Here is a 16,269-nt window from a genome sequence, read left to right as displayed (position 1 = left end):
TTAGTTCATGTTATCTACTTAGTTATAAAACTTTTTTCGTATACAACAATATTAAGTAAACAATGTTTTCCCATTTTAAGAAATGTATATACTTGATAAGCTTTTGAACCATAGATTATTGTGCATCACTTTAATATCAACCAATAATGTTAATACACTTCTTTTATAATGTGGAAAGTGCAACATTTTATGTAACAAAATTTAATATACAATAAATCAATAAAGAGCTTTCATATCATTACATGAACGAAAAAAATCATTGCCTTATAGACAATATTACAATGATGTTAACATTAGCATTAGCATATCCATCAATGCTCAATTACAATGTACCTATGTTAAAAGTTTTTGTTAAAGCTCTATTATAATGAATGAATAATATCCTTTTTAATACCCTAATAAATTTATAGTTAATATTATTGTCTATGAAACAATTATGCTAAACAAAAAATGAACCCAACACCTGTATAGCTCTACTAAGTATCAAAATAAAAAAAATTGCATTTTGCATATGCATAGATAAAAGATGGTGTTCCTTTCCATGAAAAGAACCTCGAACTGAATCTTGTGGAGAATGTTATTCAACATTGACATCAAATAGTTGAAATCTGTACATCATTCACATTCTCTATAAACAAGTGTGTTGTCTCATCCCTGCATCACAATCCAAAAAGTTCGATCAAGACAAATCTAATGAAATATTTGAACAGAAATTATTAGTCTTTCTAAAAGTGAAAACAAACTCATCTAAAATTTGCGCTCATCTAAAATTTGCAAAGTTTTTGGAAATGATATATAAAATTTTATAAATAAACATAAATTCAAATACAAACTTAGATACGATGTGCTAATTTTTTCCTATCATTACTACACATTGATAACACACCAAACCAAAGCAAAATTACTAAATAAATGTAATATTAGCCATAAATAAACAAATGTACAATCATTCAAAGAATGGAATGTTAGCCATTCTACTAATATATAAGTAAATTATATTCTATCTTAGTTAATTTTGCGAGGTATTTGATGAGTTTTTCTTATTTATAATCCAAAAACATAAATGATCATTATTATAATTTCATTTGTTTAATTTTATGTAATTTCTAAATTACTTATGATTTTTCAAAAATATCTTCAAAATAGAATTTAACATTTTAATTTTAAGTAATATTTGAAAAAAAATTACTCTACCTTTTTCTAATTTACATATTTCCAATATTAATTGGATATATTAATTTTAATATCCCTTCTTAATTGAGATATGATATTGATAGCCATTAACTAAACTGATATGATACAAACATGATAGGAACATGTCTCTTTATTGTCTATTATAATGACATTGATGACTCAAGGCTATCAACAACTAAAATTGCACAAATAAGATATGAAAAATTAAATGACTTCAATATTGAAAGTTTCATTCAAAAATTAGTTACGAGTTACTTATTATTTTTGTTCAGATCATGTATCAAAATTCATTTATCTTAAATTTTAGTTTATTGTTAACATGGATTTAGTATTTTGATATTTATAATTCTTATTTAAATTTTAGTTTATTGTTGAGATGAATTTATTATTTAAAATATGTTATTCATTGCATAGCATGTCTGGACAGGTGTTCACTAGGAACATCAAAGCCCCAATCAATTGTTTATACTCAGATGGATTCGCAAAATCAAGTCCTGCAGCTTCTCCACATAACCTCTTGAAGTTCATTTCCATCAGTGTGGATAGTGACTTACATTATGTCATCCCAACATATTTTCCTTGTGAAAGGAAAACCTCACTAGGCCTTTGCCACATTCTCAAGGCCTAGAAAGTAGTGCATGAGTCCAAGGTCCTTCATCTTGAATTCAGAGGCTAGCTCTCTCTTACACTCGATCATCTGGGGCTCACTACCTGTCATGAATAGATCGTCAACATATAAAACCAAAATCAATGACATACCTTGGACTACCTTGAAGCAAAGGTTGGGATCATCATTGCTTCTTGTGAATCCTAGCTTCACCACATAACTTTCTATGTGGGTGTACCATGCTTCGGGGGCTTGCTTCAAACCATACAATTCCTTCTTTAATATGCAAACATGTGTCTTTCGATCATCTACTTCAAATCCCTATAGTTACTCAACATACACTTCTTCTTGTAACATGCCATGGAGGAAGGCAGTCTTCATGTCCATCTGATGAAGGGTCCATCTTTGACTTGCGACAAGGGGAACTATCGAACGAATGGTTGTATCTCGAGCCACATGTGCAAATATATCATCATAATCTTCTCCCTCTTTCTGGAAGAATCCTCGAGCCACAAACCTGGCCTTGTATTTCTTGATGCTATCATCAACTCCATGCTTGATCTTGAATAGCCACTTTGAAGTCACCACAGATTTCCCATTTGGTCTCAGCACAACATCTCATACGTCATTCTTCATGATTGATTCATATTCTTTGGCCATAACATCTTTCCAAACTTGTTCCTTCATGGCTTCTTCAAATGTGGGAGATTCAACTTGAATCATAGTGCTCATGGCTGCAACATATCCCTGGTACCTACATGGCTTCATCCTTTCTCTAAATGATCTTCTAACAAGAGCTAGTCTCTCATCATCCTGTAATGCGTCTTGAAGCCAAAGTGGCCTCTTCCTTGTAGGAGGATCACACGGAGGAGGATCTAAGAGATCCATGCCCTGCATGGGATCATTAACAATATATGGCTCAAATTCGGGCATGAAAGGACCATCTAAAATATCTATATCACCATTCTTCTCAAGAGGATGAGGTGGAGGAAGGTCCCTTGCTTTTCCAAGGGCAGCATCTTCATCGAATGTAACATCCCTGCTAATTTCAAACTTCCTTTGACCAAGAATATATATTCTAAATATTTTAGAATTTTCACAATATCCAACAAACGTACCTTTTCTTCTTGAGGCTTTGAACGTGTTCCTTTTGTCCTTCGGCACATGAAAGCATACGGGGCAGCCAAAGATACGGAGACGACCAACATCGGGCTTGCCACCTGCGAATACTTCTTCGGGGGTCTTGTTGTCCAATGCTTGATGAGGTACCCTATTTTGAACATATACGGCGGAATTTGTTGCTTCTCCCCAAAGGAACTTCAACAACTTTTGATCATGGAGCATGGCACAGATAGCTTCTATAATGGACCTATTCTTTCTTTCAACCACTCCATTTTATTTAGGAGTATAGGACACAATTGTTTCTTTCTTGCAAAAATCAATGAACTCCTTTGATGTGTACTCTCCACCATTGTCGGACCTGAATATTTTTATTTTCTTCCTTGTTTGATTTTTGATCAAAGTTTTGAACTCCTTGAACATTTCGAAGGCTTCATCCTTATGCTTTAAATAATATATCCATGTCTTTCTTGAGAAGTCATCAATGAAGGTGATATAGTAGAGATGACCACTAATATCATGCATGTGCATCAGACCACATATGTCAGAATGGATGAGATGGAGGATGTCATTTGTCCTTTTCTCGCTAGAGGGGAATGGTCCCCTTGTCTTTTTTCCACTGGCACAAACTGGACATACTACATCATGATGGGCTTGAACCTTGGGAATCCCTAAGACCAATTTCTCTAATTTCAGAAGAGCGTCAAGATGTAAATGGGCCAATCTTTGGTGCCATAGCTCGCTTAGATGACTATTATCATGGACCAATGCTAGAAGTGGTCTTCCAGTAACCCTGTAGAGTCCACATCATGATCCTAATGTAAATGCATCTCTCATAGGTGATCCAACAGGCCAAGTAAGAACCTTTCCCTTGATGAAGGCAACCCTCATCCCTTTGTCTTCCAAAGCGGATATTGATACCAAATTCTTCTTCAACCCTGGCACATACATCACATCATGGAGAAAAATAGATTCTCCTAAATTCAAATGAAATTTGACGGACCCAAAACCTTTAACGGGATGAGTGGAGTTGTCTCCAAGAATGATTTTCAAATTTGACTCCCTCTCTACCAAATTAGAGAGAACTTCCTTATAACCAAAGAAGTGATGAGTGGCCCCACTATCAACCAACCAACTATCCCACGAATCCGGAGGAGATGAACTAGTAAGGGCAGAAATAAGAATATATTCAGATTGATTCGCAACATTACTTTCATACCTGGAGAATCTTGACTTCTTTTGTGGACGACGATCTTCTTCATGATCACTTGGAACATCTCTTCTTCTTTTTTCATCTCTTCCATTGTGAAAATTCCTTCGGTCATCTTTCCTTCTTTGATCATTAAACCTATTGGTGTTGCTTCTAGTATTGTAGTGTGGTCCATTGTTCTTCTCGAGGCAATCTCGAGCATAGTGGCCTTTCTTATGACAATTGTAGCATTCGATGTGCAAAAATTCCTTCCTTCTATTTGGATTTCGAGGAGGAGGCTTTCTTGAATTTGATGGACCTCTTTTCCATTTCTTCTTCTTCTTGTCATGAGTGATGAATGCAGGGAACTCTCCTTCTTCATGCTTTTGAATCCTTCCTCTTGATATCATCCTTGATTCTTCTTGAGTGAGCTTTCCAACAATTTCATCGAATGATGGGAGGACATTGTTGTTGCTTATAGTAGTAATAAAGGTTTCCCAAATAGGAGGGATACCTCTTAGAGTCACAATTACCAATTCCATATTAGGGACAGAGTCCCCAACTCTTTGCAATGATCTCTAAGACGAGATATCCTCATTATGTAGGATTACACAAACTCTCCTTTGTTCATCTTTGTGTCTTTGAGTTGATCTTTCAAGGAGATGATTTCATTCAAATTGTTGACTTCATACATGCTAGCTACCTTATCATACATGTCCTTAGACCTTCTCAAGTTTCCAACATATGCAAGTAAATTATCTTGTAAACCATCAACTATTATTTGCTTTTCTTTTAACTCACCTTTCTTGTGCTTGTTCTTAACAACAACGGAAGCATTCTCTAGAGGCTCAGGTACTTTTCCTTGAATGTAGTCCAAAACATCATTGTTATCAACTATGATCTCCAACTTGACTTTCCATGCAGCAAAATTGGATGAGTCACCCAACTTCTCATTTTATTTGAAGAAGGAAGTCATCTTGACTTGGCTAGATCGGCTCTTTCAACTTTCCAAAGATGATTGCTTCAATGCTTGTCTCCTTTTGGGCTTGTCCTTCACCTTGGCTCTGATACCATGTTAAATTTTCAGATTGTTCTATGTTGTATCAATTACTTTAGCCCAAATCAATACTTCAATTAGCAATATTTCCAATTACAATTAATCTTTCCATTCATTAATAGAAGTTGAAGATAGAATAATGAATGCAATGACAAAGGAGACAATCAACACATCAAAAAGAGACACCAGGTTTGGTCAAAGACCAGGGAAAAACCACACAAGGGGGAAAACCCTTTGAAATTCTTCTTCTATTATATTTTCATAAAATGTTTAGCAGAGACTACAATGAGCCCAATACAATATCATCAGCAAAACAACCCAATAACATTCAAAAATAAGATTGCAGCATCAAAATATATCATATACAACTTTTCCCATCTGCGATCAAATTTGATCAACGGTCAATTTTAGTCAAACTTCTCAGTTGCATGCATGAGGAGTTGTGCAAACAACTGGAGGCTTCCAGTCACACCCTTGAAGCCTGCAATCCAGCGACTGTGGTCGAATTTTCCCTATGACGTGCCTACGACTGTAGTCCAAAAACCCTAAAACATATGCAAGCCTCGAACCCTGTAATTTCGAACTTTTGTGAACTTCTGTTGTTGTCCCTACCTTAGACCTATGCGAGCCAATCAATTGATCTGAGTTGACTCAAATTTCAAATTTCACTAAGATCTTTTGCTTCCGTGATGTAGTTAGAATTTCATTTTATAAGAGCATAAATGAAATCTATTCATGCTTAAGAAAATGGAAACATAATGTCGATCAACAAATCATAAACAAGAGACATTGATAACGAAGTTCGTCTAGTGTGGACTACATCTCCGAGCTCGGTGTCAAGATGGTGTTGGTTGCTTCATTCAGTGTTAGAAATGATGAAGATGTACATGGACTATGTTTTTTGTCATACAAGGACATGTGCCCTCTATATGAGTGGCAAAGTCTCTCCACGAGACGTTCCGCTACAAGAACTATCACTCACAATAGACCTCCTATCAACATGACATAATCCTACACATGGTGACAATGAGTATCCCTCCATCATGGCATCAAAGGGATCTCAACCAAAACATACATAACAATCCATGATGAATACATCTAACATGAAATCGACACAGATTTTGCATCATACATCAAGCAAGGATCGAAACAACATAGTACATCTCACAGCAAATGATCAAAGAAATACATGACAACAACACTTCATATACCTCAAATCTACTGCTGACTGAAGAATGGAATACTCAGCCACTAGATCAGAATGCACCATAGAAATCGTGGCGTCGAATGGCATAAGATCGACTGTCCACACTGAAATCTGACACTGTCACTCCAATCTGGAAAATGGCTGAAAAATAGAAGGCTCGGCTGCAAAAACTGACTGCACCACTGAATTTGTGTCATCGAGAGGTGTAAAATCGACTATCCATTTGTTGAATTCTAACACTGGCAAAATCTGGGCTTGTAGGAATCTTTTAGATTCCCCCGTGATTCTCCAAAGATTTCCTCCTCTGTGTTGACTGAAGATCTGCAACTCAAATCAGAAAATCGATCTCGCCATTGAGATCCTTGCAAAATTCTGAGAAGAATGAGTATAAAGTTGGTTGCATTCTAGATCTAGGAAATTTCAGCCTCCAAGGAATCTGGAAGATTCCCTCAAGATTCTCGAAGATTCTCCTCTGCTGGGAATCTGCAAATCCACTGCTCAAAAGGTGAATCTGACCTCGCCATTGCATTCCCTGCGAAAATCTGAGAAAAATGATTGTAAACTTGATTACATTCTGACCAAATGAAAATTTACCTCCCAAGGAATCTTCAGCATCAAAAGAATATTCCTCGTCTCAAAAAACGTGTCAAATTTTTGCCTCTTGGAACTGCGTCATGGTTCCACCCGGGCATGGTTCCGCTGCATGGAACTTTGTTCGGCGTTCTCTATTCCATTGTGCTCTCTCGTTCCGTTCTCCAATGCCTAGCTCACTACAAAGAAATGTCTTTTATATATTTTCTCGGCGGAGTAATCAACAAAGGTCATTGGCCGATTGGTTAGGTCGGTTGGTTTGAGGCAAGGGGGTCAAGGGATCAAATCCCTCCCTTGCCAAAAATACACGTCGTTTGTTTTTTTTGGTGCGGTTTGTTGCGGTGTTATGGAACCGTTGCGGTTTGTTATATGTGTTAAATAGTTGTGTGGTTGGCATAACTGCATTGGTGTGGGCGTCGTTATGTTTTGTGTAACGACATTACATTGTATTGGGTGAGGGTGCCTAGGAGGCGGGCCGGCCAAGCTGGTCGAGCAGGTTTGAGCCCCGCCGCCCTCAGTACTTTTTTGACAAGTGGCGTTGGGAGGGGGTGTGGGAAGGGTCCATCAGTGGTGGCCCGCCCACCCCGTTTATATAATATGGTGGTTTGGGGTCGGCGGGGGTCATGGCCCGTCAACCTATATTTAATTTTTTTGTTAATATACAGTTTGGGGGAGGTGGCGGGTGTCATGGCCCGCCACCTCAATATATATATATATATATATATATATATATATATATATATATATATATATATATATTTAATTTTTTCGGTTTATAAAAAAAAAAGATCATTTTTTAATTTTAATGAAAATAAAGGTCATTGGGAATTTTAAAGAGGCAACAATTTTGCTTGCTTTCGAGAGCTAGGTTTCATGCCCCAGTGTCGGTCAAATTGTAGGACACTTAAACCTAGCCCATTGCCCAACTTTAACCGCAACTTTGACTGCCTCTATCTCCTCCATACGAGCTCGGATTTGAGTGTTGTTCACACTCTTGGAATCAGGGCGACAAGCACTTCGATTTAGTGTTGGTTTGGGAGCAATCTGACCACTTTGAATTTTGATGCTTTCTGAGTCCTCTTGAACTTCTGCATGTGTCTGAAGCCACTTGGATCAATCCTCCCCACTAAGGAGCGTTTGGTCCTCCAAAAGCATGGAAAGAATAATCTGCAACTTCTTTGTACATTGTCTGCACTACAAGTGTCTAATAAGTCACCCTTCCTTCTCCTTCACCTTTATCCTTTAGAGCCATAAGGGATGAGCCAACACCTACACCCTCTACAAAACTGTAGTACAATTTTGTAAATCACATGCTTAATTTACATGACCAACTAATGACCCAAGCATCCCATACTTGCCACGAGTTTATAACACATACTCAGTGGTCAAGTTTACATCAAAACGGAAACAATACCCTAGTTATAAAAACAAGGCCAAAATATCATTGTTGCTTCAACAAGTGATGGAAAACACATCATCACTACAACATATGATTTACAAAAACAAGGCCAAACATTATTGCTGCTTTAACAAGTGATGGAAACACATCATCAGTTTCACAATTTAAAATGCAACACAAAATAAGGCCAGACATCATTATTGCTGCAACAAGTGATGGAAAACACATCATCACTTTTATAGTTTAAAATGCAACACATGATTGGCAAAAATAAGACCATGACATTCTACCACACCTAGAAAAACCATCTCTCACTTATCAAAGTGAATGGGTCGTCTCCTTGTGGCGCATTTGCTGGTCGAACAATTGTTTCACCTGGTTCATGCACAGATGCTTTGTCCTTGCGACATTGCTCTAAATGGAGCCTCCAACATGTGGCCCTTTGATGACCACTTTTGTTGCAATTACTATAATATGTCTTCTTCCTCCATATTTGCTTTACCTTCTTCTTTGCCTTCTGTTGAGAGGGTATTTCACGCCTCATCCTTTTTTGTGTTGCTATTCTTTTCCAGCACTCATCAAATACATGGTTATGTAAACCACAAAAAGTACATGTTTTCTGATGCCATGATTTACGTTCATCATTAACAACATGATTGTAATCGAAATGAACATTCGAATATTGAGACTTATTATACCTTTCCTTGTTATCTCTGGTGTAATTATGGCGATGAGAGCTTGCCTCGGCTCTTTCCCTACAATGGGCACTGCCATAGGATGATGGTGGTGTGTTCCCATCATTCTCTTTCCTCGAAGATTTCAACAATGTCTCGGAAGCATTTGACACCTTCGAGCATTCTCCTTCGATGTATCCCAAGCCTGCAAATTGAGGTTTATGCTCAACCTCCAATGGCTGAGTTATGCCTTAGCTATTAACACCAAGTCATTCTTCTTCCTGGTACCTCATCCTGGTAAGGAGCCTCATGTTTGTCCCTGTAATTGGCATCTCCACATTTCCAGCAGAAATTATACTATGTGAAGATGAAACAGAAGGGAAATCAACATCTTTTACCTCCACTGTCGAGTTGGAAAGCATTGATGAGGACTTCTCACCATCGATTGTTGGTGGCTCGCTGGTTGTCTTGGTGAATTCCCCAACTTCCTTCCTGACATACCCAAGCCCCGCTTGACAGGGTAATTCCTCTACTTTGATGGGGTTGACAATGCCATGCCCATTAATGCCCAAGCCTTTTCCTTCATACCCCATTCTCTTCAGCAGTTTGGAGCCAATTCCTGTGGTATGATTTTCAAAAACAGAGAAATCATCATCAGGAAATGTACATGAAGACGAAGAATTACTTTTTACCTTACAGGGGTCATGCTGTAGCTTTTCCAAGGCCTCGTCCTTAGCTTGCAGCTGTTGTAGCAGCCTTTGTTTCTCCTCTTTCTCTTCTCGTAGAAGCATATTTAATTCAACGTTATCTGCTTGAAGACTCTGGTCGTTGTTCTTCATTTCTTCCAAGGCCTATTCCGTGGCCCGCAACTAAAGTTGCAAACGTTGTTTTTCCTTTGTCTCTTCTTGTAGAGCTTCATACATTATGTCCATCTTTTTGGACACTCTGAGCATGGTCTCGTACATCTCTTTGTCATCCTCCATCGCTGCACATTCCATTGTTCACGCTCGCAATTCACATCCACGCGAAGACCGCTCTGATACCAAACTTGATCCGAGTTGACTCAACTTCTGGATTTAACCAAGATCTTTTGCTTCCGTGATGTAGTTATAATTGCATTTTATAAGAGCATAAATGAACATATATGCATGCTTAAGCAAATGGAAACATAATGACGATCAACAAATCATAAACAAGAGACGTTGATAATGGAGTTCGTCCAGTGTGGACTACGTCTCCAGGCTCGGTGTCAAGATGGTGTTGGCCACTTCATTCAGTGTTGGAAATGGTGAAGATGTACATGGACTATGTTTTTTGTCATACAAGGACATGTGCCCTCTACATGAGTGGCAAAGTCTCTCCACGAGACATTCCGCTACAGGAACTATCACTCACAATAGACCTCCTATCAGCATGACATAATCTTACACATGGTGACAATGAGTATCCCGCCATCATGGCATCAAAGGGATCTCAACCAAAACATACATAACAATCCATGATGAATACATATCACATGAAAACGACACAGATTCTACATCATACATCAATCAGGAATCAAAACAACATAGTACATCTCACAGCAAATGATCAAAGAAGTACATGACAACAACACTTCATATACCTCAACTTTGATGCTGACTGAAGAATGGAATACTCAGTTGTTGGATCTAAATGCACCATCGAAATCATGGCGTCGAATGGCATAAGATCGACTATCCACACTCTGAAATCTAGCATCATCACTCCAATCTGGAAAATGGTCGAAAAATGGAAGGCTCAGCTGCAAAAATTGACTGCACCACTGAATTTGTATCGTCGAGAGGTATAAAATCGACTATCCATTTGTCGAATTCTGACACTGGCAAAATCTGGGTCTGTAGGAATCTTTTAGATTCTCTCGTGATTCTCCAAAGATTCCCTCCTGTGGGTTGGTTGGAGATCTACAACTCAAATCAGAAAACCGATCTCACCATTAAGATCCTTGCAAAGTTCTGAGAAGAATGAATATAAAGTTGGTTGCATTCTCTATTTGGGAAATTTCAGTGTCCAAGGAATCTGGAAGATTCCCTCAAGATTCTCCTATGATGGGAATCTACAAATCTGTTGCTTAAAAGGCAAATCCAACCTCACCATTGCGTTCCCTGTGAAAATCTAAGAAAAATGACTGTAAACTTGATTACATTTTGGCCAAATGAAATCTTACCTCCCAAAGAATCTTCGGCATCAAAAGAATATTCCTCATATCGAAAAACATGTCAAGGTTTCGCCTCCTAGAACTGCGTCATGGTTCCACTAGGCATGGTTCCGCTGCACGGAACTTCGTTCGGCGTTCCCCACTCTGTCATGCTCTCCCATTTCGTTCTCCACTGCCAAGCGCACTATGGAGAAATGTCTTTTATATATTTTCTTGGTGGAGTGATCAACAATCGTCGTTCGCCGACTGGTTAGGGCGATCAGTTTGAGGTAGGGAGGTCGAGAGCATTTTAACGAAAATAAGGCTCATAGGGCATTTTAAAGAGGCAACAATTTCGCCCGCTTCGGGAGCTAGGTTTCATGCCCGAGTGTCAGTGAAAATGTAGGACACTTAAACTTGGCCAACTACCCAACTTTGACCGCAACTTTGACTACCTCTATCTCCTCCATACCAGCTTGGATTTGAGTGTCGTTTGCACCATTGGAATCAGGGCAACGAGCGCTTCAATTTGGTGTTAGTTTGGGAGCAATCTAACCACTTTGAATTTTGACCATTTCTGAGTCCTCTTGGACTTCTGCATGTGTCTGGAGCCACCTGGATCATCAATGAAGAAGAGAAGAAGAAGAATATGCTTTGTGATATCCAAATGAGCTTGAGGTCACTTGTATTTATAGGCTTCCAAGGGTGTCCATTTTGCTTTAGGGTCGACCTTGTCCAAATGTGCATATGTGGGATTTTCTTCATAAATACACTTTCCCTTGTCCAAATTTGATGATCTTTAGGTCGATTTTGGTCCTCTCAAAAAGAAGAATTCAATGCAATCATCATCTCCATCAAATGAGTTGTCCAACATGCAGTTTGACTGTAGTTGCATATTTTAACACCCATAAGCCAAAACCCAATGGCATCCAAGTCGGTGCCCAAGTGATGAACGGGATCAATCAATGAATCAACATTTTCCAATCATAACACAAGGTCCATCTCCCCAACCACGACAAGATCTCTTAGTCCACAACCCAAGGGAGGAATCCCCATTTCAATCCCTGAATATATAGTCTCTCAGTCCATGACCCAAGGGAGAGAACTCATCTTTCCCAACCAAACTCATTGGTCTCTTAGTTAACAAACCAAGGAAGGGTACTCAAGATCAATCTCCTCGGCCAATCCATAGGTCTCTTAGAAACTGCCTAAGGGAGAGATCACAAAATCCGTGTCCCTGACCAAACTGGTCTCTCAATCATCATGACCCAACGAATCACTTTATGCATCAGAACCAAGCTCCCTGACTAGACTCACTGGTCTCTGGGTCAACTGACCTAAGGGAGTGACAATCTTCCTAACTAATCCATTGGTCTCTCAGTTGCAACCCAAGGAAGATTGTCAATCATATGATGTTGTACATTTAGTGCTCCCTCTCTCTCAGAAAGGAGTTCTCAACAACTCCAAGTTGTTATCTGAAATAAGCAAACCTCATTTGGGACAATGGCTTTTCTTCAAAACATAAGTAATATGCTCATCAATAGGGACATACTCGAGCCTCACAACTCCCCTCTAGATAATATTCCAAATGCAATAATACTTTATCTCAATGTGCTTCGACCTGTCATGAAAAAATGGGCTCTCAAAAAGCTTCACATAGCTTTGATTATCACAATATATAATGGCTGATTCCAACACTTGATCAAACAAACCAACAAACAACTTTCGAAGCCACATAGCTTCACAACAGGTTGAACATAAAAGTTTATACTTGTTAAAATTGGCAACTAGGGCCAAACTCCATGTGGGTCACCTTATTTATGGCAGCTGATATTTTTCCTAAATTCCTCTTGTCGAGAGGTGTAGGATTGATCTAAAGATGATCCAATTCCGACAAACAATTATGGAGAAATGAATTTATTTGTATTTACTTGACAAATTGTCAAGGTCGACGAGCAACTAAATGTGTGGCACACATGCCCAACAAATCATATAAGTACAAGTGAGGTTGATTCATTATCAACTCATCTTCTCTCTCCTCATCTTATTGGGCCAGCAAAGGAGCAACTCCTCTCACACGTGCAAGAAGAAGGATGATTTAGGCCAGTGTTGACTTTTCTAGGGCTGCGTTGACCAAGCGTTGGGTTGTTTTATGGAGCGTTGACCAAGGGCTGACCTGCACTGACTTTTTGGGGCTGTGTTGACCATCATTGACCTGAAAGTTGACCAGCGTTGACTAGTTAGGGTTGACCGTAGATTGTTGAACTTTGATTGTTGTTTGATTGAGTATTGCAGACTGTTTTGGGTTGCTGAAGATAGCTGTTGAAGACCGAGTTCTTCAAGTTGACTAGAGGTCAATCTCGGGTTGCTTTGACCAAGTTTGACTTTGTTGATTTAGGGTTTGTTGTTGCTGTTATAAAATTACGGAATTCTGAATTGTATTATTTCTCTCTATTGAACTATTGAAGATTAAAGAAGAATTGATCAAAGGGTTTCCCCGCGTTGGGGTTTGTCCCTAGCTAGCCATCACATCTTGTGTCTCTTGTCTTGGCTTGTTTTCTGTTGATTGTTTAATGTTCTATCTGCACTTTACTTTATGTTTATGTGATTGCTAAACAGTGGCTAATAAAAATATTTGAATTACATTGCTCTAAGCATAGAACATACCATAATTTAACATGGTATCAGAGCTGAGGTGAACACAAAGCCCAAGCAAGAGCAAGAGCTAAAGCAATCTTAAAGAAGTCATGGGGTCCTCAGCACACTTCCCCGCTGAAGACAAACTCCGTGAAAAGTCTGACTATCACGGATGGAATATGTCTCTCAATTTGACATTAGAAGAGCAGGAAGTGTTGAATCATGTGAGAGGCCAAATTGTTGAGCCTCCATCAAATGCATCCGCTGCTGCAAGGGACAAGTGGACTAGGGGAGAATTCAAAGCAAAGAAGATCATCTGAGACTCTATCGACAAGCGCATGGTGGCCTATTTTTTCGCGCTGACCACCTCCAAGGAAATCTACGATAGACTGGTGAGTTTATTCAAAGTTAATGATGCAAATCAAGTTTTGTTCCTTAGAAATAAGCTGAAGGAAATTAAGAAGGGCAAAGATGAGAGTATGCAAGCATATTTCTTAAGGATCACCGAGATCAAGAATGATCTCTATCTATTGGGGAAGTAGTTCCCGACAAGGAAAGGACTATCACAACTCTTGGAGGGCTGCCACCTGAATGGTATCTATTCAGGACTACTCTTCTCAACAATAATGTAATTCCTGGATTTGAGGAATTGATGGCAAGATGCATTCAAGAAGAAACAAGGATGGAAGAGCAAGAAATTCCCGCACTTAAAGGCAATCCCTCTGCCTTTTCTTCTCATGCTAAAAGAAGAAACCATTCCGGGGCTAAATCCAAAGGAAAGGCCGGACCGAAAGGTGGAAGAAAAGGACAATGTTACAATTGCAATAAAATGGGCCACTATGCGAGGGAGTGCCCTGATAAAAGGGACTCACACCATGACAATGATCAAAATCACTTTCAAGGCAATCAAAGGAATGGCAGGTCCAATGGTAGGAATGTTGGAAATCAAGGAAGAGGTCAACCCTTCAAGAAGGCAAGAAACTCCAAGTATGAATCTAATGTTGTTAACAATAAGCAAGACGAATATTATCTACCAGTGACTATCTACTACTGCTCCCCCAGACTCGTTGGGAAATTGGCTTATTGATAGTGGTGCCTCAAGGCACTTCACTGGTTACAAAGAAGCTCTCTCTAATCTGATAGAGAAGGAGACCAACCTAGAAATTGTTCTTGGGGACAACTCAAAATATCCCGTGAAAGGCGTAGGGAATGTCACTCTTCAATTGAATCAAGGAAATACAATTCATTTACAAGAAGTCCTATATGTACCTAATCTCAAAAAGGACCTGGTGTTCATTTCAACAATGGAAGACAAAGGCTACAAGGTGGCCTTCATCGATGGCAAGGTACGTGTATGGAAAAAGAACTTTAAAGATGCTTTCACTCTTGGGTTTCGATTTGATTCATTATATCAGGTTGGAGGAAGTCTGGTGGATGTCATATCCTGTGACACATCTCTTCAGTCTGAACTATGGCATCAAAGGTTTGCTCACCTTCATTATAAAACTCTACCCGATGTGGGAAAAATGATGACCGAGATGCCCGGGTTCAAATTAGAGCAAGAAGGTGTATGTCCGGGATGTGCCGAAAGAAAGCTCAAAAGGGGACCATTCCCCTCAAGCCAAAGCAAGACCTTCGATGTATTGCGGTTGGTTCACTCAGACATATCTGGTATGATGCCTGTGAACTCCTTGGGAGGATATTTATATTACCTCACTTTTACAGATGATTATTCTCGCAAGACTTGGATATACTTCTTGAGAAAGAAGGATGAAGTGTTCTCTTGGTTTTGTCACTTCAAAACCTTGATCGAGAATCAAACTGAAAAGAAGATCAAGACCTTAAGGACTGATAATGGGACTAAGTATGAATCCAATGAGTTCCATGATTTTTGCAAAGAGGTTGGCATTAAGAGGGAGACTACAACACCATATACTCCTGAAAAAAATAGTGTGGTGGAAAGGAAGAATCGTATGATTGTGGAAGTTGTCTGTGCTATGCTCCATGATTAAAGACTTCTGAAGTTTCTATGGGTCGAAGCTGCGAATACCGTCGTATATGTGCAAAATAGATGCCCTCATCAAGCATTAGGTCCCAAGATTCCCGAAGAGATGTTCACTGGTAAGAAACATGACGTATCTCATTTTAGAATTTTTGGAAGTCCTATATATTTTCATGTGACGAAAGAGAAGAGGAATAAATTGGGTGCATTAGGAAAGAAAGAAATTTTCGTGGGCTATAGTGAAAATACTAAGGGTTGTAGAATCTATATCGCTGGTCAAAGGGAAGTCGAGATTAGCCATGATGTCACCTTTGACGAAGATATGGCTCTTAGCAAAGTTGACAATCTTCCTACTCGAAGGGAATCTAAAGAAGCTGACACCAGGACACTGGAGGAAAAGGAAGATGAAACGATGCC

General features: G+C 39.0%; 1 protein-coding gene across 4 annotated transcripts in view; it reads right to left on the bottom strand.

Annotated features, from left to right (window-relative positions):
• Nucleotides 1-214: 214 nt before the first annotated feature.
• The window catches only part of LOC149229901 (mitotic checkpoint protein BUB3.1-like), a 349,473-nt gene continuing 333,418 nt past the window's right edge, over nt 215-16,269 (bottom strand). For all 4 annotated transcript variants that reach the window (XR_016247977.1, XM_089378776.1, XM_089378775.1 and 1 more), the window contains one exon: nt 215-654. Coding sequence is in view for 3 of the 4 variants with exons in the window: in XM_089378776.1 (XP_089234902.1) it covers nt 594-654 (61 nt within the window). In the remaining variant the exon portion in view is untranslated. The remainder of the gene's footprint in view (nt 655-16,269) is intronic.

The sequence above is a fragment of the Pinus tabuliformis genome, chromosome J (genome assembly GCF_031772625.1).
Source record: "Pinus tabuliformis cultivar Carrire ecotype Pingquan chromosome J, CPIR1, whole genome shotgun sequence".
NCBI classification, from domain to species: domain Eukaryota; kingdom Viridiplantae; phylum Streptophyta; class Pinopsida; order Pinales; family Pinaceae; genus Pinus; species Pinus tabuliformis.
This window is presented reverse-complemented; position numbering and strand designations above follow the sequence as displayed.